Raw genomic sequence first — 25,286 nt, forward strand, 5'->3', positions numbered from 1 at the left:
TTTGGAACAACCACCTTGGCAGAGCAGTGCAGGAAAGAAAAGCAATGAAAAAACACCCTTGGCTGGAAGGGAGCATCCTTTGAAGGGTACCTGGAGTTTGAGTGAGAGGCAGATTTACCTGCAGTGGGATGTTCAGTCACAAAGGCTGTTGTTTCTGCGCGTAGATGATGAAAACTCCGGCCCAGAGGTGGCAGAAACCAGTTTGTGAATAACTCCATATAGAGTGTCCAAATTAAAAAGAAAGAAAAGGAAAAAAAAAAAAAAAAGAAACAAATCCAAGTACCAGGATGTCTGAAGGTGGTGGTGGTGTTTGTTTTTAACTTCTTCCCATTTTTCCATTTTGGTCACATTATTCCTAGTAAAGCAATCAAGATTTCTAATATAAAAATAACCATCTCTGGCCATCAAAGAGCATGTCAGATTCTGCTTCATGTAAGCCACGGAGTTAAATGGTGCTAATCAAGAGCAGAATTTCATGGAGTTTGAGTGTTGGCAAGGTCCTCAGCTGATGTAAACAGGAACCATGAAATCAGGGCTGCTCTGTGCTGATTTACCCCAGCTGAGAATCCGGTTGTGCTTCCAATCGCTTTGTTTCTAGTCAGAGTGTTTTTTTTCTCAGTGCGATGGTGAAACTAAAGTCTGTCGTCTTCTCTTTTCCTTGCCCAGGCTGGCATATTTATCACAGTAGCACATGCGTTTTCTTGCTCATGTAAGATAACAAATTGCCCAAATGATTAAAAAAAAATAAAATTAAAGAGCAGCAAGTGGCTTTTTGTAAATGTGTTTGGACAGTTGCTGTGCTCACATTAAAGTTCGAACTTCAGCCAAACAGCCCCCTGCTCCCTGCGTGGCTGGAGGCAGGCTTTGGTCCTATATGTTTATTATCATTTAAAACTGGTATAAATGCTCTTTTATTCTTTTTTGTTCTGACCTTATTCTACAACACATTCCCCTCCTTCCTCCTGCTTCCTGTTTCCCAGACAGGTCCCCACCTCTTCCTCCTCACAGCCAAAAATAATACAAAAGGGAACATACAAAGGGTTTTTTGAGCCATGAGATGTGATAATGAATGCGCATCATGTACAGGGTAGATACAGTAGTCCCAGCACAAAAATGTCCAACACACAAAGTCTAGATGGAGGACTGCACATTTTTGGGGTAGGAATTCAGCATTATGCATCTTCTTGTTTAATATGTTTTTAGGTCAGAGCAGAAGAGATGACTCGCAACCCAGGACTCTTGTGAAATGTAGCATGTATTGAGTGCATTGATCACATCTCTTCTCCAGGTTTGATTTAATAAGCTAATTGTGAAGAATTGTGCTTACGAATATGCTGTTGCCTGAGAGCACGAGAAAGCAACTGGTGTATACGTTTGTGTCAGCTGCTGAGGAGGAATGTTAAGCTATCTCTGGATGTTAATGAAACATCTCTAAAGAGTACATTTTTTCATTCATGATCCTATCCAGAGTAATTACAAGGAATCCAATTCTGCTGTGTAACCCCACTGCAATACTTTGTAAGGATGAATCTTAATTGAGGATCGAGACTTAAAATATTGCTCTGCTTTGTACGTTCCACAGCCGTCAGCATTTGCTCTGGCATCTCCATTTCCTGTGAGAAGTTTACCACACTGGTGCACGCTTGAACCCAATGCTTTGATTTTGGTGGGAGCTAATTGTGCCTTTTTACTACTTAGAATGCTAAATCAAAGCTGCTTCCACAATGGATGGCAACAGGTTAAATACACACTTGTGTAAGTTTGGGGAAAAGTTTCCAGTGGGGGCCACTAAGCAGCTCCCTCAAAGCCATCCAAAACTGTTATATAAATAAATGATCTCTTTAAAAAGGTTTTGAAACACACTTAAGTTACATCAACTGGTCATTGTATGGCTACTTGCAGTCTGGATTGCGTGGCAGCATGCAGGGCACATGGGCTTTATCATATTTCAGTACTTGCACAATGGGCTGCCTGCACTTTTGAATTCTTAATTTGGCTATCCCTAATCCTTTGCTGACATGGATGCTATTTTTCCTTGTTGTGACTGGTTGCAGATATTTTGTCTATCTTTATTAAACAGTCAAAAAAACAACAAAAGCCCTCCAAAGCCCTGGCTCAGTGTTTGCAGATTTCTTTCATCTTTTTTTTTTTTTTTTAATCTAGATGCCTATCAAATTCAGCCACGCTTAGCTGCAGTCCTTTGTTCGATATCTCGCAACCAGTGCACTGAAATTCTCTAAGCTTAGAGCCCAAATACCACAGATTTTTAGTGAACAAATTTGGCTTGTCCATATAAGGGAATATTTATTAGGTACGATCTATTACATTATCACTGAGTTTCAGAACAAATCTTTATTTTGACTTCTTGGTTATAGATTTAGACTTTTTTTTTTTCTGAGACATTTGTTTTACCACCTATTTCTGCTGGTGAAAATTGCTGATTTATGGCAAAATTGGTTTTGATCCTTAGAGCTTTATAGGCTGATCAAGTTGGTCTTTGATAACCCTGGTTGCATCACGCCGCCCCAGAGCAGCAGGAAAATGGCTTATGTTTATATAAAGGTAGTACTTCTGTCCTTTAAGTAAATCCACAGAACTTTTTACATGAAAATGTATCTTTTCCGAATTTGGTTGAAGCTTCTTGTTTAAGCATCTTTTATGCTCTGAAGAAACATACTGTGGAGAATATCCAGTGAGGAGGCTGCCTGGGTTATGGTAGGAGAGTGTTGGTTCAGAGTGTACACAAATAGCAGTGCATGGGCTATTTTGGCTAAATACATTTCCTTAAAGGTTCATTCTTTGGGCTGAGGCCAAGGGGGAAAAGGGACACAGGCCATGGTGATGTTGAAGAGATTCTCAAACAGGGACTTGACTCCTGTGTAGCCTAGTCAAGAGTTAGCAGACGTGTCCATTGCTGACTGGCTGCTGGTGAGACCCATTCAGCTGGTGTTAGAGAGGACCAGCCTGATGGCTCAGGCATGAGGTGAAATTGCCACAGGAAAACAGGTCCTTGTGTATCAAATGATCTTTGCTGAGTATGCTTGTGCCTGCTTTTTGCTCTTGGCAAAAGCCTCTTTGTTGAGCGCACAGTTAACTTCATTTGTTTCTTATATACAAGGGATTGAGAACATGCATGCTCATGGTATTTACCACGAATTAGCTGTCATTAAGTGTCTTATTGTTGTACCTGAAAAATGATTTTATCTGTCTTCTTTTTCAATGAACTATATAACATGTAGGTCAGATGTGCTGGCACATGACTGTCAGCTTTATCTTAAATCCTTTGCAATAGGAGGTATTTGCTATCACCTGAAACCTTTTCATACTCTTCATTCATTTCAGATTGGTTTTCCCATTTTCCCAAGTATATTTTGCAAAACTACTTATTTTAATACTAAAATTCTGTTTATTTTATGCTGTCCCAAATGTTAAGCTTCTGATGTGCTGCAGCTTTTTGACAACTAGCAACTGCCCAGTAGAGGTTGCCAAAAGGAAAAGCTGGAGGTTTTGGCAGCTGGGTGGGAACAGATGATAATCTTGGAATAGATGGGCAAGAGTATTGGGTTTTGTTGTTGTTCAGGAAGTAATGAAGGCTTTTGGCAGTGGGAAGAAGATGCATCTTTCAAACCTTGGTTTAGGGTTAAGGACAAAAATAGCATGGCGTTTCAGGGAAGGTATGTGAGTTTTGAATCTCTCGTTCCTCTTAAATTCAGGGCTGCCCCACAGCATCCAGTTCAATATTTGCCTCTGGCATCAGCAATGTAAGTGTCACCATTGCTCAAAGCTTTTGGTGTTCTGCTGAAAAATGAAATAATGACACCAGGGAGTGGACCCGGTGCTGCTGTTTCTTTGCGCTTGAGTGAGCTGTGGTAGCACTGACCTCAGAATTATTGTTTAGGGTTGCCTTCAGGTTGAGGATGATTCCTCTTCCTTTGCAGTCATGAGACTTTCAGTTATTTAAAGTTAGAAATGAAACCTCATTTTTATATGCTAGTAGAAAGCAACGGCACCATGATGGAGGTTGGAATTTGACCTTCACTATTGCATGTCTAATTCTGCTTTGCTTACATATATTACAGTGCAAAGAGAAACCTTTCAAGTATTGTAAACAGAGCTGGTAGATCAGACCTGCTTGTCAACCACATTTGACATTTTCATTCTCTGTCACAGCCTGATCTAAGTATCCAACTTCTTAATTAGGTTTTGGATAAATTCCAAGATTGGTACTTGATGTCCAATTATATCTGCAGTAAAATGGCACTTAGAAGTAACTAGCACTTTCAGATAAGAATTTCCCATAATCTGCTAGAAAAATACAAAATCAAGTTGTTATAATTCAGCATCAATAAAAAAAGAGGAACCCGATGAACATGTTGATAAGGTGTCTTCCCTGACTTTCCATCCTCAAATCATTATAAGTGTTTGGGCTTTGTTTTAGCCTTGTCAGAACTTTACTTTTTCACATTGCCCTGTCCTTAGCTGTGCACAATGCCCAGGAACTCGAGTGCTGCCAAGACTCGACAGCATAGATGGTGTTTCTGATGTGACCTGTGAATTTTCAGGAGCCTGTATGTATGGATGAGATTCTGATACACAACACGTCTGCCAACAGAGACCAGTCATTTGCAATTCATTGGAGCAAATTTAGGTTTGCACCCCGGGAACTGAGAGTTCATTTTGGGTCATCAGTTGGAATTATGTTTTCAAAAACTGACTGGACCTGAACCCAGATGCCAAACTTGTGTTCCTGCAGAGGCCCATGGCCTCTGGGCATGTTTTTACCCCATCGTTCTCTGAAGAGGAGACAGAGGCATCAGGTACCTCTACCACTGCCTTGTATCTTGGCATGTTGATGACAGTGGTGGGTCCCAGTTAGAACCTTCCTGCTGGTTGCTCTCTGGGGGAGAGAGATTTGGTCAAACATCAGCATCATGAGTCATGACTCCAGCTCCTACATAGCTGGATTTTTAATGGTTTGGGTTGCTCTTTAACCTAGACAGCTGACAAGCACATTTAGGCTTAGGTTAACTTAGGCTATATGAGCCAAACCTGCAAGTCTGAGAGGTTTTGGAAGGTCTGGGGTTTTTCTCGTCATTGTTGCAGTTAGTAGCAAAACTGTCTTGGTTTCTGCTGGCTGCGGAATTAGGCAAGTCCTAAGCTCTGCTGAAAATGGTAGACTTATCATATCTCTACTATGAGAGGCATACACTGAGTTTCTGTTGTGTTGTGACCAGAGGTCATACCTCTCTGAATTGACAGGCATACCAAACACAGCATTTACCTGCATCAGGGCTACTGCAAACTCTGAAAGGACTAACAAGAAGTGGGTCCTTACCAGGCATAGGACAGCACTACACTCACTGTCTTGTACTGTCTGGAGGATCTGGTGCTGCATGTGGAAGTGTCGTGGTGTGCAGTTTATATGTATTCTGCTGCTATTCATGCCCCAGAGGACTGAGATGATAATATAATGTGGGGAGCAGAGAGAGATGTTACAAGTTATGTGTGTGTAGGCAGGAAACACAAAGCATTTTTGCAGGTGATGCAGATGTGCTTATGCTAGAAAAGTGAGCCTTTTTGCAGTTCAGTCCAGAATTGAAAAATCAGACTGAGGGAGGCCTTGTTCACAGGCCAGACTGCCATCCTTTCCTGGCTTTCTGCAAGTACTTGTGGTCTTGCAAAGTCACATCCTGTTATTTGTCAGCCATGAATCATCATTTCTTTTAACTGGCTAAATTGAGGAGCAAGGTGCAAGGAGAATGACCTTTGTTAATCGTGGCAGATGGGTTGAAGCAGTGGGTCACTTTTTATCCTTAGCCTGCTAAACCGGCTTGACAGCAAACAGCAATCATGGATCCTCTTGTCTTCCTGAAGGGAGCCCTCTTCCTCTACCCATTGCAAGTTTTGAAGTTTTCATTGCTGGAAATCCTACAGGCACTGAGTAAGAAAGTTTAATACCCATCCAGTTGCCTGCTGCATAACAACCAAAAGATAGATTTAATGTTGCATGTGACATATTACCTCATTACACAAAGCTGCCCCTCTCTTGCATGAATAGTTAAGAAGCCGGACATCCAACAGAACTATGACAAAAACATGACAAGAGCCCTGTCTTTAGGTATCCTTGGACTATTTTCCTACCAGGCTGACAGAGGAAGTAGGAGATTGTGGGGGTTCACCATCATCTGAATTCAGCAGTTTTGGTTCATATCTCTGTGGACAGTGGTCAATATCCTGCTGCTCCCACAAAATCTTGCTAGTTTTCAATGTGCTCATTGTCAAATGACTTTGTGGGAATGGAGACCAAAGACCTCTCCTGTCCCTCCTGGTAGTCTGCCACGCTGGAGTAGGGACCGTGGTGGTCTCAGCTTGACTGATTTCTCTGGGTCAGAGCTCAAGATGAGATGGGCTTAGCTGGCCTAGAAATTGCCTTGCCAGGGCAGGAGTGAAGAAAGCTGGCTGGTTTGGAAACCCTGCCTCACCATTCACTGGGTGATTTGGGCCAGGAGGACGGAAGGTCGAGTAAGGTACTTGGCAGAAGCTGGGAAGTGCATATGGGGAAAGACGCTTTGTTCCTGCCCACAGTTGCCTGCTCTGGCAAATGCAGCAGCAGGTAGGGCCCTGGTGGGGGGTAAGGGAGGGACCGTGGCCTAACCCCTTGCCAGGCTTTGTCTGCCATGCAGATTAGGTGGAGGGCTTTTCTGGCTCAGTGTTGCTAGGCTTTTCCCCTCTATTGACTTGGTGAAGAGCTGAGGGGGGCAGGAGGGAGGGACCGCATTATACTGTTTCTTTGAGTTGTTATTTTCCCCCCTCTATGGGGAGATGGGCTTGATCCACTGGTTTTGGATTTCAGAGGCAGAAGGCAAGACATGACCAGCTGGTGTCTTGAAATGGCACAGGTGCAATGGCTGCGGGAGGGGGGAGCCAGGAATAATTACAGGTTTCTGAAGCATCAGGCATTGCCTGAAAAGGGCTCATCGAGAAACTGCTCTTTATGGAAAATTAATGGTGAAGCTGGAAAAAACTGTCAGGCCCACTATTGTTGTCATGGGGTAGTGATGCCTTAAAGGAGCAGCACCTCCTGCTCGCCTCCCCTCCACGGGCAGCCCGGAGCTGGCGCACAGCTTTCTGATCCCACAGCAATTGAAATGTCATGTCACTGTCATCAGATTTAATGGCCTTGAGTCCCTGTCTCTTTTTTCTTTTTTCCTTCCCCCCCCCCATCATCCCCCCCCCCCCCTTTCCATCCCTAATTTGTGATTATGCTTGCTCTTTCCCTTGGAAGTCTTTTGTTTATTCAGACCCCTAAACCTGTTTCTGCCCCACTGGATCAAGGCTAAGTGGGCCAGAAAGCCCAAATTACATGATGTGGGGAATCCAAAAGCATGGCCTCTTTTGGTGAGGGGGTTATTCCTGAAAAACTGTGGGGCTCTCTTGGAAAGCAGCCCCCAAAGCCTGCTAGGATTAATCTGGGGAGAGACCAGTTCTCTAGGTACAGCTGTTCCTCATGGTCCCAGAAATGCACTTTAGAAAGAAAACGGAAAGGTTGCTTACGGCAAGAGTAGTAACTGGTAAGTGTCCCGCCTCCAGGCCTGTGTGCAGACACACTGTATATACGGTATCATGCTCCGAAAATAACCTGCACGCTGAAGGATAGCATGTCTCTCTTGCCTCTTTATTGCTTTTTGTCCAAGTCCACTGCTGCAGCTCAGATCTGTATCAGCTATTATTTTAAAAAGAAATGACAGATAACTGTCTGATAGTCGGTTCTGAACTCTGAAAGTCATCCCAGCAAGCTGTGTCTGCAGCCAGCACTGCTGCTTCCCCAGACACTGAGCAAGAATTTTGAGTTACGTGGTAGCAACTGAGGACCTGTGAGTGGGGCCTCTTTACACTCTTTACTGTTTATGGCACCTTTGTGCCCAGAAGGCAGGTGTCTCTGTCTCTCCTCTGGTCATACAAAGCTTTTGTTTCTTAATCAGATGCTGGACTCTCGTGGTTGAGACATAGTTGGGTTGCCAGCTCCTGTAGGCCAAAAATTTTTGCCTAAACCCCCTTTTCTTAATATCTCTAGGAGTGGTCTCTGAGGAGTAGTGTTTAGATGTTTCTAAAAAGCATTAGTTAGAACGTCTCTTTCTCCAAGTCCTGTAAAATTGCAGTGGTGTTATTAAACCAGCTAGGCTTTCAGGCAGTGAGAAATGAAAAACAGCACTAATAAAGTCCATTAAAAGCTCCTCATACTACAGCTAACGGTTCTCTATAAACAATAGAAGTTTATAATGTTGGTTATGGAGAACACTGGGCAGCATGATGGTGTCTGGAGGCTTTATTTGGTCTACCTCAGGGCACTTTATAATAAGGTACATTCAAGTAGGAGGCTCACACAGTCTTCGTGATGATGAGCACTGCTGTGGAGATGCAGGGACAAGTTTTTATGTGGCAGCCTCTTTGACTGCATCTTCACCTACTTTTTAATAAAGTGCATGCATGTGTTTGTGTGCAAGTCTGGTGTCCTGTGCTAGGAAGCCCTGCTTGACAAAATGTGCTAAAAAACCCCTAAATCTGACAGTTGATCCCTTTTTTCTGTCACATCTTTGCTTCTGCCATGAAGTCGCTGGAAGTTTTTCTCTTTCTCCCATATTAAAATGGTTCAGTTCAGAAGTGTACAGTTTTAGGGACAGTTTGGGCTCCAGCCAGCTATGCTGAGTTAGGGTTGGAGTGAAAGTTAATGTTTGTGAAGGAAGAAGAAGCTGTTCTTCGGAGAGATGACTTTTGTTTGTGTGTGGCCAGGCGTTGGGGCCACTGGGATAGCTTCATGTGGGAGTGACTGTTGGCCAGATTACACTGGGAAGGGCCTGGTATCCATTGGACAGTGTACAGACTTTCATGAAAATGCAGTGGATGCTTTCTGTTGGTTGTGTCTTCTATCACGATATCCACTACTGTATGTGGATATTCCCACACTCTCTTGGAGCAGCAGCAAATAAGTGCCAAATCTTCATGCTGGTGTGCACCAGTGCTGTCTGAATGGCTCTGGACCATGTCATTCTCCTCCCCCAGGTGGGAGCTATGGTGTAATCTCTAACAGTGGTTTCTCTCCTTCCCCTCTCCCTTGCCCTCCTGCAGACATGCCTGGAGTTGGAGCGATACCTTCAGACTGAACCGCGAAAGATCTCTGAGACCTTTGGTGAGGATTTGGACTGCTTCCTTCATGCCTCATCAGCCCCAGATGCAGAGGACAATATCCGACGGCTGGACCCCATCCTTTTACCAGTGGAGACGAGTACATGTGACAAAAGCACCAACATGGACATTATCCTCTCTCGAGACAAGCTGCTGTCTGAGACGTGCCTCAGCTTGCAGTCCACCAGCTCTTCCACAGAAGGCTACACAGCCGTCAACCAGGCCCAACTCAATGCAGTAACCTCATTAACACCCCCTTCCTCTCCGGAGCTCAGCCGCCACCTCGTAAAAACCTCACAAACTCTCTCAGCAGTGGATGGCACGGTGACATTGAAACTGGTGGCCAAGAAAACGTCGCTCAGCTCCGTGAAAGTGGGTGTAGCAACGGCAACCGCAGGGACGATAAAAAGTGGGCAAAGTGACAGTGAACAAGGAGGTACAGGGACAGAAGCATCCCCAGAAAACAAGAAGAGGGTCCATCGCTGTCAATTTAATGGGTGCCGGAAGGTTTATACAAAGAGCTCCCACTTAAAGGCCCACCAGAGGACTCATACAGGTACTTATGTAGGATGCTTCTCTCATCTTGTCTTCCCGCCACCTAACTGTAACCATCTCCTTTTATTCTCATTTTAAAAAGAAAAAAAAAAATCTCTTCTGAAAGTCCAGGCTTCTATCTGTGAATCAGGGCAGTGGAAAAATAGGGTAGGCAGCAAATGTACCCATTATTCAATGGAACAGAGGAGCTCACTGTCTGCCATTTACCTGTTGGGGGTTCATACGTCTTATGGGGCTTGTGCAGAGGAATAAGGGACGTAGATGTATCATTCATGTAAAAACTGTGGGCCTGCCAGTTTGGGTTTTCTTCACTAATATTCCCAAGAAAACTTGGAAAACGTTAATTTGGGTCAAGTGTTAATTGCTTCAAATAGGAAACAGCATGGGTAGGGCTTTGTTGCCTTTTTTTGTTGCCTTTTGTTGATCTGAGAAACTCATTTTAGGACTAACATGTGCGTGAGAGAGCATGTGTGTAGATACAGCTGTGTGGGTACACAGATGTGCATACCCTTGAGATACTCATGATCTTGGACTTCCTTGGTGATAAAATACAGTGAGAACAAATGAAAGAATGCTGCATGAGTTTGATTGGAGTAGAGTGGGAATGGGGTGTGTAGAAAGACGTCAGGAATAATTCTGGGTAACATTTACTGAAGCTGCATATAAACTCCGCTGTGTAAGCTTCCTGAGGCATACCAAATTGGTTTAGGTTTGGCTGTTTGGGATCCCCACTCTCCTGTCATTTGTTCATAGTCCCCCGTAGCATTTCGGCTGGTATTCATTGGCAGTAATAGCTGTGCAGTTCACTCACGTTGCTGCTTTGTTCTAAGCTTCACATGTGATGAGAGATGATAAATTCCCATTAGCGCCGTCTTATCATGTGGTTACTCTTGTTTCCAGAGGGACTGCTGTAATCAGTTTTCTCAATTTTACTGTAAAATGTGTGGTCTCTTACGATAACTGCACATTTAATTCGTGATCTTATCATGCAGGCAGATTCCTAGAAGAGAGGTTGTTCTTGCAAAGGTAGAAAATAACGTTGGACCAGTGCAGTAAATCAAACAAATGTGTGGGTTGTTAAGAGAGCTGCATCCATCAAATACTACGCAGCCCTGTAAAAGTTACATGGTCTCAAGTATAAATCATATTAAGGTATAAAAGGCATTGGTTTTGATCTTTTTATATGGGTTTTCTAGTGCTTTTACTGGGGATAGCCACCTTGCTAGGAGTAACCTCACTTGTGATCCAGTGATTTGAAAGCCTGTGAAAATAATGCATTCATTTTAAAATCTGCAGCAACATGGTCAGGAGGCTTCTCGTAGTGCCAGTGCCACTGTGCAACTGGCTCTGCTGGGGCTGTCCAGAGCACGTCCCAGCCAAAGCCTTCCAGTGGGTGATGGGGCTCCCAGGAAGGCACAAATGCAAAGCGTGACAGCCACTGACACAGTGGTCCTGTCTGCTCAGATGTAACCCCTGCATTCCAACTCGAGCTGGAAGTTGTGGGTCTTGACTGGCTCTTCTTGAAGTTATCCAGAGATGTGACACAATCACTTAGAAAGGGCGTTTCTGGTTTTGTCACCCAGGAGGTGGGGATGTGGACAAGGAGTCCTGAGAGAGCACCAGGAAAAAAACATTCCTTTTTTCAACATACTCCATTTTTTTGGAGTAAAAATTCTTGCAAGATTTGGCCACAAGTTGGAGCACAGGAAGTTCTGCACCAATATGCAGAAGAACTTTTTCACAGTGAGGGTGACAGAGCACTGGGACAGGCTGCCCAGGGGGGTTGTGGAGTCTCCTTCTCTGGAGGTATTCAATTCCCGTCTGGACACCTACCTGAGTGACCTGCTCTAGGGGCCCTGCTTTGGCAGGGGGGTTGGACCTGATGATGTCTCAAAGTCCCTTCCAACCCCAATGATTCTGTGATTCTGTGATTTTGCATGCATTTGAACCCAGCCTTGGGTCTGGGTGAACTTTGTATCTGAGGTCAAAACCTTTCCACTTGATAACATTAGTATGTGAAATCTTTTATTTTACAATTAATCCACGATGAGAAACATTTCTCAATGGCCCCGTGGTACTCCTTTATGTGTCTGCTCATCCATCGCAGAGCTATGGTGATGAAGGCAGGTTAGCCTTTGCTGCCAGATGGGGAAGACCTGTATCAAATGATGAGACTGCAGCTGCTGGGGTGCAGTGCTCACACCTCCCATACCCAGCACCTCACCCAGTGGGTTCCACTGCCCCTCTGATCATGACAGTTAAACCATCAGTGGTTTAACCAGCAACTACACCATTTACTAATTTGTGGGAGCGTTCCTTATTCCATCCACCAAGTCCTAAGCAGATAGCACAGGTTGTTAGGAAAGCAGTAAGGCAAAAGGCAAGAGGGAATACAGACCTGGATGAGGAGCTCTCCTATCTTTGCAGTCATATAACCACCCTGCACCCACCGTGGCTGCGCACCGCTGTGTAGAAAGCATGGTTTCATTCTGTGACACAGACTGGATGAAGCCTTGTAGTTAAAATGTATATTTGATGCAGAACCTGAAAGCATGTAGGCATCTGCCTCCCATCTTTCTCCATGGAACGCAGATTGTCTAAATACCTTTGGACATTTACATCTCTGGAGCAATCTGAGTGAACTGAGGGGAGGGGTGTGATAGGTTTATCTAACTAGCTTAATTTGAGTTCAGAGCAGAAAGTCATTCATATCCCTTCATCCTGCTTAAGGACTCTGTTCCCTTAAAAATCACTGACCGTTGGCCACCTTAAATCAGAGCTGGTACAATCAAGACATTAAATCTGTTCATGCTGACCTCTGCTGTGGGGTTCCCCCACAGGGAGCTCCTGCCTCCAGTAGAGGAGGCAGAGGGTCAAAGAGGAATAGCTATGGAAATTTGGGACTGGATTAGAAATGGCCAGGCTGCCTCCTTTCCCATGCACGCCTTCAGGGCTAGGGACAAGGAGCCCTCTTCTCCACCAGGGCTTTTTTCCACGCTGTGAACTGGGTGTGCTGTGGGTTGCAAATGCACCCAGCAGTGCCAATGGCTAGTATCCACTTGGCTTAGTCAGTGGCTGAGCCAGAGGGTCTGAAATGATTACAAGATATTTTCCTTTGGCTGGTAGCTGATTAGTATGTCATGCAAGAACAGTCTGCCAGTGTGGGCTCTGTGTAAAAGGGTGCAAGTGCCCTGACAGACAAAGAGCTCTGAGTGTGGGGTTCACAGGCAGGGAGGCAGATGTGGGCTGGTCACCCAACTGGTACGTGCAAAGTCCACTTGCTCAATCAAAAGGATTTAGTGCAGTTCATGAAAATGAGAAAACCAGGGGCTTGAGGGGCTGGGGAGGTGGGGGGAAGAAGGAGGTTACATTCCTTTCCTTTGTATGTAAGGCTGACCAGACAGACACTGGCTGGCGTTCCTTGCTGCTGCATGATGAGCCAGGCTGGACTGGAGGCAATACAGACTGATAGCAGCTCGCTAGGTTGGGTCCGATCGTCTCTCAGGGCTTTACTTTGCTGAGGAGCCCAGAGACTGTCAGACCCTGCATTGCACTGGGTGCTGTACAAGTTTCTTTTGTTACTCTCCTGCATCTTATCTGTAAGAGAATCAGGACAGCTCTGTAAGGCCCATCAATGGTTGAACTGGTTATGAAACCACCTTCTGGATGACCTTTGAAGAGGGAAAAACAATCATCTGTGTGGGAGAGAATTTAATCTGGAAGGGAAAGGGAAAAACATTGTCTGGATGGAAAGGGAAATGAAAATATTTGACTGAATTCAAAGCAAGCTGGGGCATCTAAAGGAGCGGTGTGTAAAGGAGCGATGAGCAGTGGTGGGACTGCTGGCAAAGAAGCCACGCTGGAGAAATAGCATCTGGGCCTGTGAACAGGAGGAGAAAGTGAGCTGTAGGTTTGGAAAGACCATGCTGCTGATGTGAGGGTGAGGTAAAAACATCTAAGGAAGGAGCCACCAGGACTGGCATGGTTATCCAGCTCTAGCACATTCTCTCACACTTACTCATGGATCAGACATCAGTGCAAACAATGACATTTTGTCTCTTGAGAGACAGAAATTTTTGTCCAGCCTTCACACATGCATGGAGATGAATTGCCAATGTAATGGAGAGTGGAGAGGGAAGGAATTAGAGTGAGCCAAAACCCATGTGTAGTCATCAGTACGTCCTAAATTAGAAAGCAGGATATTGCTGGTGAGTGTCTGGATGCAAATAAGTGTAAGGGCAAGCTGGCCTGTGACCTAGGGAAAGATTAGTCATGGGACGTGGCTGTGTCTCCCAGATCAAAGACCTCTGGAGGAGATTTCTATCTCCTGACAAAACCGATCACATCAGCCTTCCTTGCAGTAGCATAGAGAGGAAGGTAGGAGATGGCATGGGCACTTTCTGGCCAGAGATAAAGCATCACACATAAACTGGCCAGGAAATCCTTTAGATTGGGGTAGCGATAAAAAAACTGCCCCTGGTGGGGGGTGGGAGGGGTGGTCTGCTGGGCTTTTCATTTTATGACTAGCAGAAGGTTTTGGGGTTTTTCTTTATCCATCTGAAAACAGGGTCTGATACAAGCTAAGCTTAAGTCTGAGAAACAGCAGTAGGGCACCTCACACTTATATTTAGCTTTCTAAAGTCTAAAACAAGTGGGAAATACCCATGTAAATAGATGTTACAAGTCCACATGTGATCTTAAGATAGCACTTATTTAAATGGAGCTTGTTTCACATTGTCAGGACAGCTTATTTTAAATTATATAGTTCTTTGATCCAAAGTGCTGGGTGAGAGTAACTGAAACAAACAAATCCACCCTGCAGGAAAACAAATTACTACATTTGCAAGAGAAAGATGAGAGACACAAGAGTATTAGAAAGAGCATTAATGAGCAGGAAGTTTTTTGAAATGGGATTTGAAACAGAAAAGAAAGCTTTCCCAAAGCATTGGAGATAGAAGAGGAAGCATCCAGAATTTGGAAATGACTGGAAAAGACCAAATTGAGGTGGGTAGGCTGGATGATAAATAAAGAAGATTAATATAAAGTAAAGGAACAATAAAGAGAATAAGACTATCTGTGTCACTGATATCACAAGTGGGAAGCTGCATTGCTGCATTTTGTTGGTGTGGTAGCACCTGTGGACAGAAAGCCAATGAAGAGAAAGAAAAAGCAAACAACCAAGCACAGCACCAATTCTACAGGATGTAAGATTTTGAGTAATGACTTAGGGAAAAGCTTTTGGGAGAACAACATAGGTAGCACAGGAGAGATGAAAGCCATAGCACAGGATTTTTTGTTGTACAGAGACCCATGGATTTGAAGCAAGTCCCAAGCTCTGTGTGCAGGCTGCAACCTGGCAAGGGGACCCAGAGGATGCATGGCAGCTGCAGCAACAGGTGAATTTGCCACTGGACATGAGAACAAAGGAATTGAGGGAGGGAAATGAGTGAGGAAGACCTTTATTTAGGGCTGGATTTGCTTTGGGGTACACCTGCACTGCCAAATTGGAAAGAAGTTTTGTTGTGGGACTGTAGTTTTTTGAAGTTTTTTCAGTAAAGTCATAACAGGGTTTATCAAAGCTGATTAAAATAAGCTAAACCTGATTGTGAGCTCTTTAAAACTGTTTGGTTTTGAAGCCTTTTAGCTATTTGGCAAGTTTGGAGGGCAGTGTTGTGATTTCACTGTGGAGGGCCAGAGCCTCACTTCGTCACTACAGTGAGAGGTTGGGGTGAGGAAACAGGCTTTGTGAACCTCCCAGCCAGCAGGAGGATGGGCCCTGCCAAAAGCAGCCCCTGCCATTTAAAACTCCTGCAGTGTTCATCCATTGCTTAGTTGCCAATACCTGAATTCTCAGTCCTGTGTTTCTGCTCCATCGTTTGCCAAATCAACAGCACAGGACTCTTACTGTTTGTGTTTGGAAATATAAATAGGTATTGTTTGCTTGCTTGTTTGTTTGTTTGCCATGTGAGATGATTTTTGGCAGAAGGAAGACCTAGGAAGTGACACTTGCTGTCTATTCAGCAGCTGCAGGAGGGAGGGTGCAGGTGCCTCCAAGTGTTATGGCAGACTGCCTTGGTAAGGGCCTCTAGTTCGTCATCTGGTGTTTTCTTTATACCCACCCACCCCAAGCTGCAGTGAGGCACCCAACAAGGGTGGCAAATGATAGGGAGCACAGAGAGGGAGTCAAAGAAAAAGAGTTAACTTGTCTTCCTCTGGTTTTCCTTTGTGTTGATGCTTTCCTACACTGGATACATATGGCAGGTGAATGATAAGAAACTGTGATTTTCTTATCCACTTGTCCAAAGCATTGGCACTTCTGAAGTATTTGAGGTCATATCAGGCCTGAATCAGAGATGTGTGCTGAGAGATGCTGCTTTAAGCCAAGGCAGGCTTGCTGGAAGAGAAGGTCCTGAGCAGGCTGGGAGAGCTGAAGTGTTCTGGGCTGGAAAAGCCACTTGCAGTATTAACTCAAAAGCAGGTGCTGGGCTGGGACCTGTCCTAATCCAGAGCCTGCTTTTCATACCCTGTGCAGACATGGTTCTACATCTGTGTACCTACATGCCAGCACCAGCAACTCACAAGCAGGAGCGGAGGAACCGCAAGGCTTCATGAGAGCTGACCTAAGGACAACGGGCCTGAGTACAGCACCCAAGCTTCTGCCAAGGGTGGTGGGCTCCCAAATAAAACCATGGGCACCATGGCATAGGTGGTGCCCACCATATAGCAGAGGCCAGCTGTGGGTAGGTAGACCAGCCAGGCCCACATTAGCACTAGGAATAATGGCTGAAAAAATGTACTTAATGGTAGCTGAAGGGCAAGCTTATGATACAGAGTATGCAGGGTGAATTTCATGAATAAAACTGCCTCTCTGTTTTGCTGGAGTTTAGGAAAGCACATGTTTGTGTCCTCAAAAAACAGCTGTCTAACACTACTCTCAAAAGCCAGTTGGTTACCACATGTCAATGGTAATGTGCTACTGTGGATTGAAGTGAGAGAGGGACAAGGATGTCTGGTGTGGACAGTTTGAAGACTAGTGGTGCTAGTCAGAAAGGGGAGGGTAGAATATAGCATGGGATCTGCTTTATCTACAGGTCTCTGAGAGGGTCCAAAACCTTTGTGTCACTGCAGAACCAAAATCTTTCTATGGGTCAGCTTTATACATGATAAAAAGGCTTACTAAAAAGTCAAAGCCTTTAAAACACTGCAGGGCAGTTCACAATCCCAGCAGTTCCCATTTGTAGATGGGCACCCAAATGTTGTGTTGGGCAGATTTGCTCCTGGCCTTCAAAACTTGGGGCTGAAGTCTGGGGCTACAAAAACTGAATGCTGGAAAAGCATTTGCAGGCAAAGCAGCTACGCTAACAATGACATTCATCTGTTTCAAGGTAAAAGTTGATCCCCAGCTGAGTGCCGAAAGAAAGGTGTCCTCCCCGTATGGGAGGGTGCGTTCCGAGGCTTAGCAGGGATTCATTCCTTCCTCCTGTACATCTGGACTCTGACCACAGACAGAAAAAGCATAATAGTTGCAATGTCATTCTAGCTTTTTATGATGGCTATAAGTGATCATTAGTGCAGCAGAAGCTCATATTAGTTCTTGGAAATGAATGTTATAAAAACACAGGCATGCACATCTGCATGTATTTTTGTTCAATATGTGATACGTGGAACTGCATTATGGTTAATTTTGTATAAACTTCCATTTGGACATCATCTTTGTTGGTCACCTGTAACTTTACAAAGCTTTTCCTTCTTCAGAGTGAAATTTTCCACATTTGGTCTTTTCCCAGTGTGGTTACTGTTTGTTATTTTAGGAGTTGGAGGGAAAATATTTGTTTTTTAGGAGGATGTGGCATGTGTGTTGAGCAGGGAGAAAAGAACTGCCCTCAGTCTAACAAGGTTAGCTTAAAACTTGTTCTGTGTAATGGAAAATAGTAATTGAGTAGAAGACTTCTATCTGTTAATATCTGGGCAAAAATTAACCTGAATGGACTAATCTTTGATCTGCTGTGCACTGGCATTCATATGAGTGTGGTACATGTGATACAATTTTATTGCTAACTCTTTGTGAAACCTGTAGAACCCCAAAGGTGATTCTTTTCCTGGGCTTTTTTTAGCTTTGAATGTGTGTTAGGAAATGTGTTTCATACAGAAAACCTCTTTGTTTTTTTAAATTTACTCCTAGAAGGTGCAGCAGTGGAATTTCATAGTACATTTGTGTCCTCCTTCACTTACAGTCATCTGGCAGTGTGACTGACCTGGGTGGTTTCCAGCTGAGTGCTTCCTCTTCCCTTAGAGCTAAGGACAGGTAATCACCTCTGCATTTTCCAAAATCCAGATGAGGAAACTTGCTAGCTGGTAAAATTAATTATTTTTACTCAGCGCTTTGTGCTCCTGAGACCAGGCTGCTTGGTGCACCAAGGTTTGCCCAGCAGCATTGCCAAGACCTTTTTATGGAACTCTGCTCAGCATGAAGCAGCAACAAGGAGCTCCCAGAGCCATGGCTGGTGGCCCAGCCTGCCATGTCCAGGAGAGGGAGAAAACACCAGGGAGGGTGGAATCTCCCTCAGAAACCGCGTAGGCGGCCCTGCCCTGGCACCGGGGCAGCCTTTACTGAGGGAACTTGCCAGTCTATTTTTTAAGCCCAAACACACAGTTTCCTTTTCACCTCCATCCCCAAATCAAATCCAGTATCTGAATGAATGAAAGTATCCTGGGTCCTTTGCTGGTTTTACTGGTGTTGATAAAACTGGGAAACAGAAAGGAATGTGTTTTATTTTCCCCTTGTGTTTTACTCCTCTGTTGTCTGTGCAACCCACTTTTGGTGGGTTTTCTTTTTTTTTGTTTGGTTTTTGGTCTGGGTTTTTTTTTTTGGAGGGTGGGGTGTTCATCTTTCTCTGTTTTTTCAGTGGCAAAAGGGAGAAAATGGAGTGACACATAAATGGTGGAAAAACATCAGTGCTGTCATAGTTTGCATAGACAGAAAACCACACTCATTAGCAAAAATAATGACCAAAACCATTTAAAATGTTAGCAGTAGGAAAAGGGGGTGTCTGTTCTTCTTAATGTTTTTTCTTCAGTTCTAGTCCCTGATAAATGTTTCTTATCTTTGGACTGGAATATTTGCTGTTAGATTTTGCCTGGAATTTCTCTTGGCCTAAATCCTGGGTGTCCGAAGAGCACATCTTTGATACACTGCTCTGGATCATGCAAATATGTGCCATGTCCCATAGACAGCTGTCTTCGTTATTCACCCTCCAGGATAACTTACAAAATTAAAAAAAAAAAGGAGAAAAATTTATTCCTGGGCCCTGGAAAAATCTGACCCACTGAACTGTTGAATTTTTCTCCTTTTTCATCTGTTCCTTTTGCCACTGCTCCCTTGCCTTCCACCTTTGAGCTGACAGAGCTCCACTGAATCTCAAACTAAAAGCCCTTATTAGAGGAGATTTTTTTTAAAGTTCTTGCCGCTCCTCTGGGGACCGAAGTAATGGCAGCTTGGAACAGCAGAGAATGTGTAATTAGGGCAACAGCGATGCCTCGTGTGCTGGGGAGAAACAGGAGGAGAGGAGGGGAAGCGTGCAGCAGCCTGTTACTAGGAGACCCGCACAAAATGCATGAGATGCAGGGTGCTAATGGGCCAGCCCGATGCCTGGGTACCAGCCCGACCTGCTGCACAGCTGCTTCTGCCCTTCGTTGCTAAGCAACTCCATCCTTAGTTTTTTCTTAACCTTTTTTTTTTCTTTTTTAAATAATTCCCCCCCCACACACACACACACCCCTCCTCACACACTTATTCTGGAGGCTTAATTGGGTAGTTTTGCTGCTGGTGTCGCTGCTGGGTACCCGCCTGGGCCTGCTGCTCTGCTGCTGTCCCCAGGGCCCTGGGGCTGCGGGAGGATGTGCCGGCAATTAATGGGGCATAAGTAGGGGTTGTGCGCCCGGGCTGGTGCCTGTGTCCGTTCCCTGTCCCTGCTCCCTGCCAGCAGGGAGTTTCCATCGGAGAGGAGGTGTGGAGAAGGGGTTTGCAAGGGAAGTGGCAGTTCGAAGGCTCTGCCGCTCCTGATGAGAGCCTTGCAGTGCTTGGCATATATGGCAACGGGCATTCATTAAATGCCTCCTCTTGAGCAGAGTAGAAAATGGAAAATTTCCATTTCTTTGAATGTTGCTACACGCTTTGCTCTTCTCTGCTTTTCAGCTAGGCAAGTGGGCTTTGTGGATGTGCTTGTGTGTGTTTAAGACATAATGCTGCAAAAATTCATTTCTTTTTGTATCCTGAATGGCTACACGCCGAAGACCGCTGCTGGCGCAGTAGACAAGCTTTGGCAAGGCCCTTAGGGACTAATCCAGAGCTTTGAAGTTTGTGGAAAGAGTGATTGGACGTTGGGTTTGGTTCTTAACCTCTTTTCCCCCATCTCTAATATAGACATGATCAGAGCCAACTCTCTATGAGGGCACTGCTGACCTTTTTGGATGAAAGGAGCTGTACATCGTTCATGGAAATGTACTGCTTTTACACTTGATCATCCCTGCCCATCTAAAAATAGGTACAACCTTCTCACATTGTGTATTTCACAATTCTGTCACATTCCTCTTCTGCCCCGTACCGTCTCCTGCTAGTTTTTTTCTTGTGCTTTGTCACCCTTTCAAAGGCTTTTCCATCTTTCCAGCAGGTGGCAAAACTATGAATAAAATGCCTTTTTTTTTTCTTTCTTTTTTTCTCTTTTAGTTTAGAAAGCATTGGTAGAAAGCATTGGTGAGCCACTTAAGCACCGACCACTGCCCCCCTTTGCATTCCTTTGTAATAATAAAAACAATAATTAGGCTTTCTATTCTCCAACAAAAATCAATTAGGAGTATATTGAGGAATGAAAGGCTCAGAAAAGTATTTGAAATTGATTTTTATAATTAGTTTTACTGGTTGATGGGTTGCGCGCACATACACTTAGATGTTAGCATTGATCTCCAGAGGATGTGTGTATTAAATAGCCTGCTCTTCCTTTTTGCTAAAGAAATGAACTTAGTGATCTTAAAAAGAGGGTGATGTGCGCGATCTGCAGCTGCTCACTGGCTCTTCTGTAACCTCACCAGCAGAGCAGCTGCCCGAGCCGTGTGATGGTAACTTGCTGAATCGAGTGTGAAGGTGGTGATATTTAACAGGCAGCCGGTCTTGGGCTGCGCCCGTGTCTCACATTTGAAGAGGTGTGTGTGTGTGTAATGAGGGAGGACAAGGATGGGTGTGAAGGAGACCTGTCTGGTTCGATTCCATTTTTTCAGGAGTCCTTAAAGCTGCATGTCCTTCTGCTGCATGCTTCTATTAAACACCTCGTTCCTTCTGCAGGAAGGGAGAGAGTGACCGGCAGCGTTCCGTTGTGCCATGTGCTGCGTGCTGATGTTCAGCTAATTAGAAGAATTATGGCTCGGCTTCATTGGTATGCCATATATGTAGCTTGTAAAGCTCTCAGGGACCCTTGGAGATGAAGAGTGCTACATAAATATAAAATATTGTTAATGTGATGTTCCACATTAGGCGTCCCATTGTGCTGTGGCAGGCTTTTGTCATAAACTGCAAGGCAAACAGGAATGCCTGCCTCGCGTTTTTCTGCAGAGCAACTGGAAGGGGAGCTGCTTCTCCCTGCAAACCAGCCCAGCTTCTGGCCTCTCTGTGTGACTTGTGTCTGCAGCGGCGACATCCCTGGGGGCACTGGGCTCTCAACGATGCCCTGGGTTGTCCTGCAGTGACACCGCTGCTCACTGCAATGGTCTGGGCCCCGTCACCAGCCTGGGAACAGGAGGTCCCAGAAGGGTTTCTCAGAAAGGGTGGTGAGGAAAGTTACTAAAGCGCTCTCTCAAAAAGCTAGTGCCACAACTTGATTGTTCACACATTGCTTTGCACAGCTCAGGCCCCCAGACCTTCTTTATGGGAGAAATACAGGCGAGAAATCTTGGATTGAATTGGTTTTTTCAGTTGCAATTTGGAGTTTCTCTGGTTCTCCGGGAAAGCCAGTCTTGGAGCAAGCATAGCTAAAGCTGTCTTTAGATACATATTTTTAGTATTGAGGCTTTTAGAACCAGTTTAATTTTTAATAGTTTTTGAATCACAGATTTTTAAAAAGGAAGGAGATGGTTTGTGTTTCTTTCTTCAGACTGTTTTTAGGATCCTGAAACTATATGTAAATAATTCACAGTGGATTAGAACACCTGGCGGTTTTTCAGGGGGTGTTTCTGTTGTCTTCTTAAAGATGTTGTGGCATGCTAGTTTTGTGTGGTTGTGTAACATGATATTAAGGTGCTCTTAAAACATAGCACAACAAATGCTTTATTTGAATGGCCTTCAAAATGTGCATACAGGCAGAATTTGAGTTTTTCCCCTCAGTTTCTTTAAGCAATTTTAGCTAAATCAGTCCTACTGACAAGAGGAGTCCTGTGACTATACCACATTTTAGCACTGAGAGATACCAGCAAGGATTTTGACTGATTCTCCACTGTACTTTGTAGGGTTGGTCTGTCTTAGAAGTTCACTGCACTGTAATCAATGTATGATTGTGCTGTAGTGTTTAAGTTGGGGTGCAGGGGAGGGAGAAGGAAACAGATATGGATGGATAATCACAGTATCTTTGTTTACATTTAATTCTGTCAAGATAGAGGGTGAAACTCAAGCCTTAATGGGCATTTTTCCAATGACTTTGATGGAGCCAGGATTTCAGCCCGCAGCACTGCCAACTCATGTGATCTTACCGTGCACATCCCAAAATCTGGAGGGTTTTCTTCTTAAAGTCCCCACTCTGAAATCCAGGGAGTAGAGAGCAAACTCCCTTCTCTGTATTTGATAATAAATGTTTCTAGCTTTCAGGGCTGCAAAGAGAAGTTTTAAATTGTGGCTCTAGGTTATCTGCAAAGCAGAAGGCAAATGATCTCTAAATATTATTGTTTTCTTCTTTAAAATCTCATTATTTCTATGGGAGACTGGACTTGTAGCTTTCTAACCCTTGGGGTTGGCAATAAATACTGCAAATATATATTAAGATTATACATCTTAATGTATAGTATCTTAATGTATAATCTGATAGTATCTTAATGTATATGTATCTTAATGTATAATCTGCCCAGCATCCTTTGTGTGCTGTTGTTTTGTGATCATGACAGTCTTCTCAGCTGATCTTGGTTCTGTACCTCTGTGTCCTGTAACCTCGTGTTTCTAGCAGTTACTCTGTGGGGTCTGCAGCGAACTCTGCCTTACTCTTCATACCAAAACAAATAGCCCCAGGACCTAGAGCGTGGCCATAGGATGTAGGTGGCATGGACAGGGAGTCTCTGGAATTTGAGAAGAGACAACATCTCCACTGCTGTGTTTTGTGTTTTATTATGAAGGCTTTTATATAGGGTTCACAATCTAAGTATGTGTTGGTGAGGACCTGATGTTCTCTGTTTTGTGCCTGGTGAGCAAAGATAGAGCTGCCTGCTGTTGAGCAAGAGCCCGATGTACCATCAGAGGAGAGAAACTCACCTCCAATTCAGTCTGACTGGGGTCTGATGTGTCACATTCTCCACATGCCTTTGTCTCCCCACTAACTTAAAAAAGATCCAAAGGTGGTTATTTCAGTTTATGGCTTTTGATATCTAAAATTGCATGAGATGAAACTCACCAAGGCTGTCCAAGGCTGGAAAATTGAAGGAGAAATCCCAAGGATCGTGTTCTGCTGGGAGCCTGGTGTGTGTGTTTACCATGGTGGTGTTGCTGGGATTGTGAGCTTGGCTCTTTCATATTTTTAAATGATAAGTTTTTGGCTTTCAAGAAAAAAGCTTTTTATTTTGTAACTAGATGCCTAATACTTAGTGTCTTGCATTTGTCTTAGTCACCAAAGGAATAGTGACCTGGTTTCAGGGCTGCCAAACTCTGATGGATTTTTGCTGTGACTTATAAATTCTAGCTTCACTATTGTGTGTTTCAAATAAATTTGCAAAGGTCTTTGCCCTCCAGTTACCAGAGTGGACCCATCTAGATGAAATAAGGGGAATGGAGGGCCAGGCTGTACTGAAGTGTGCTTTGGAGGTGCTTTCAGAAGAAGACCTAGGTTGTATGAGATGCCATCCACATATCCCTCCTTCTCAGGGATCCTCAGCAAGCAGTGGAGGATATGTCTGTGTGAGTGTTTTCTGGTGATCAGGTATCCCCTTTTGAGGTGAGTCTTCTGGTTGCCCCCATTCCTTGTGCTTTGCTTCAGCCTGACTGGAGCACACACATGGTTTTAGATGGCCTGTCCTGGGAGGTGCTCTCTGAGCATGCAGCTGGCAGGCTTCACCTGCGGACGGGCTCAGGCTGCGGGTAGCCAGAAATAGCACCCTTTGAGTGCATGTGCCATGGATGTTGGGTTGTGCACACCCACCATTTGACTCAAGAGAGCCCGCCTTCACTGCCCTGCACTGCTCTCTGAGGCATGTGCTGCCCATGGGAGCTGGAGTGTGGTCAGTAAGCTTGAAACCTCCGCCTCCTGGGGAAGAAATTAAAAAAAGGTGAAAGCCACTATTCTGCTGGGGCGGTTCTGAAAGATTTTCCATAGGTGAACGGCACGTTGTTTCAACACTAGTGCCCATGTCAGAAAGTTGCATAATTCACTGCTGGAACCTGTGTCTGCACGGCTGGCTGCCTGCCCTTCGCACGTATTTTTGTGGATGTGTGAAAGCTGAACCAGCCCCATGGTGTGGAGCATGTTCTGAGCTGAAGCAGCTGAGCATTGAACAGCTGCATATCTGGGTATCAGCTTCTTTTTGGATGTGCATTGGCTCCTCTGTTGAGTGCATTTATATAAATGTGGATTTATGGATTCGTTTAAGCGCTGCACGGACTCTTACCCTTGTGTTGAGTAAAGGTGACTTAAGGAGTAAGAGCCTCCTTCCTGGGAGTGGCTCGCAGGCGTGAAGATTTAAGTGTGGTTATTAATTTTGAGGAATTAGAGCCTGAATAAAGTCAGTGTGGCACAGCTCTGTGATGTTCCTATTTTTAATTGGATTTTGAAGCTCATAATTAATTTGTTAAAAAGGGGGAGATCCTGCCCCTGTAGAAGTGAGTGGGAGTTTTGCCATTGCTTTCAGCAGAGGAGGATTTCACAATCTCTTTATTCTCACTAATCCTCTGCATCAACAGAAAAGCAGCCTGGCACGTGGAAAGGAGCCTTCCCATTTCTTCTCCCTGCCATTGCCAGTAGCGAGGTAGGAGGACCCTTTCCCCCTCCTCCATTCCCGTGCTTCCTATATCCGTGCACCTTGGCAAGATAATGCTTTCATTTCATCTTCGAGTACGGTGAAAGCAGCCATTAAAGAAGCAGTTTGTTCTTAGTCTCCACGTGCAGAGATACGGAGTTGTCTCTCCTCCTGTCCTCGCATGTTTTTGAGTAGCTGCAGGAGGGCAGGAAATCTAACCTCTTCGAGGTCTCTGGGTCAAGGAGCCATCTGACATGGCTTTAAAGGTCACCGTGTTTCTTTGCATTTATCTTGTGCCACGTGGAGCACTGTATGCCAGTGTGCTGTTGCTGTCTGGAGCACAAAGAGGT

General features: G+C 44.6%; 1 protein-coding gene across 1 annotated transcript in view; it reads left to right on the forward strand.

Annotated features, from left to right (window-relative positions):
- The window catches only part of KLF7 (KLF transcription factor 7), a gene marked incomplete at its 3' end in the record, with an annotated part of 55,020 nt that overhangs the window by 20,167 nt on the left and 9,567 nt on the right, over positions 1–25,286 (forward strand). Inside the window, exon 2 of the mRNA XM_084264400.1 lies at positions 9,127–9,739. Coding sequence (XP_084120526.1) covers positions 9,127–9,739 — 613 coding nt within the window. The remainder of the gene's footprint in view (positions 1–9,126; positions 9,740–25,286) is intronic.

The sequence above is a fragment of the Gallinula chloropus genome, assembly GCF_964237585.1.
Source record: "Gallinula chloropus genome assembly, chromosome: 5".
Lineage (NCBI taxonomy): Eukaryota > Metazoa > Chordata > Aves > Gruiformes > Rallidae > Gallinula > Gallinula chloropus.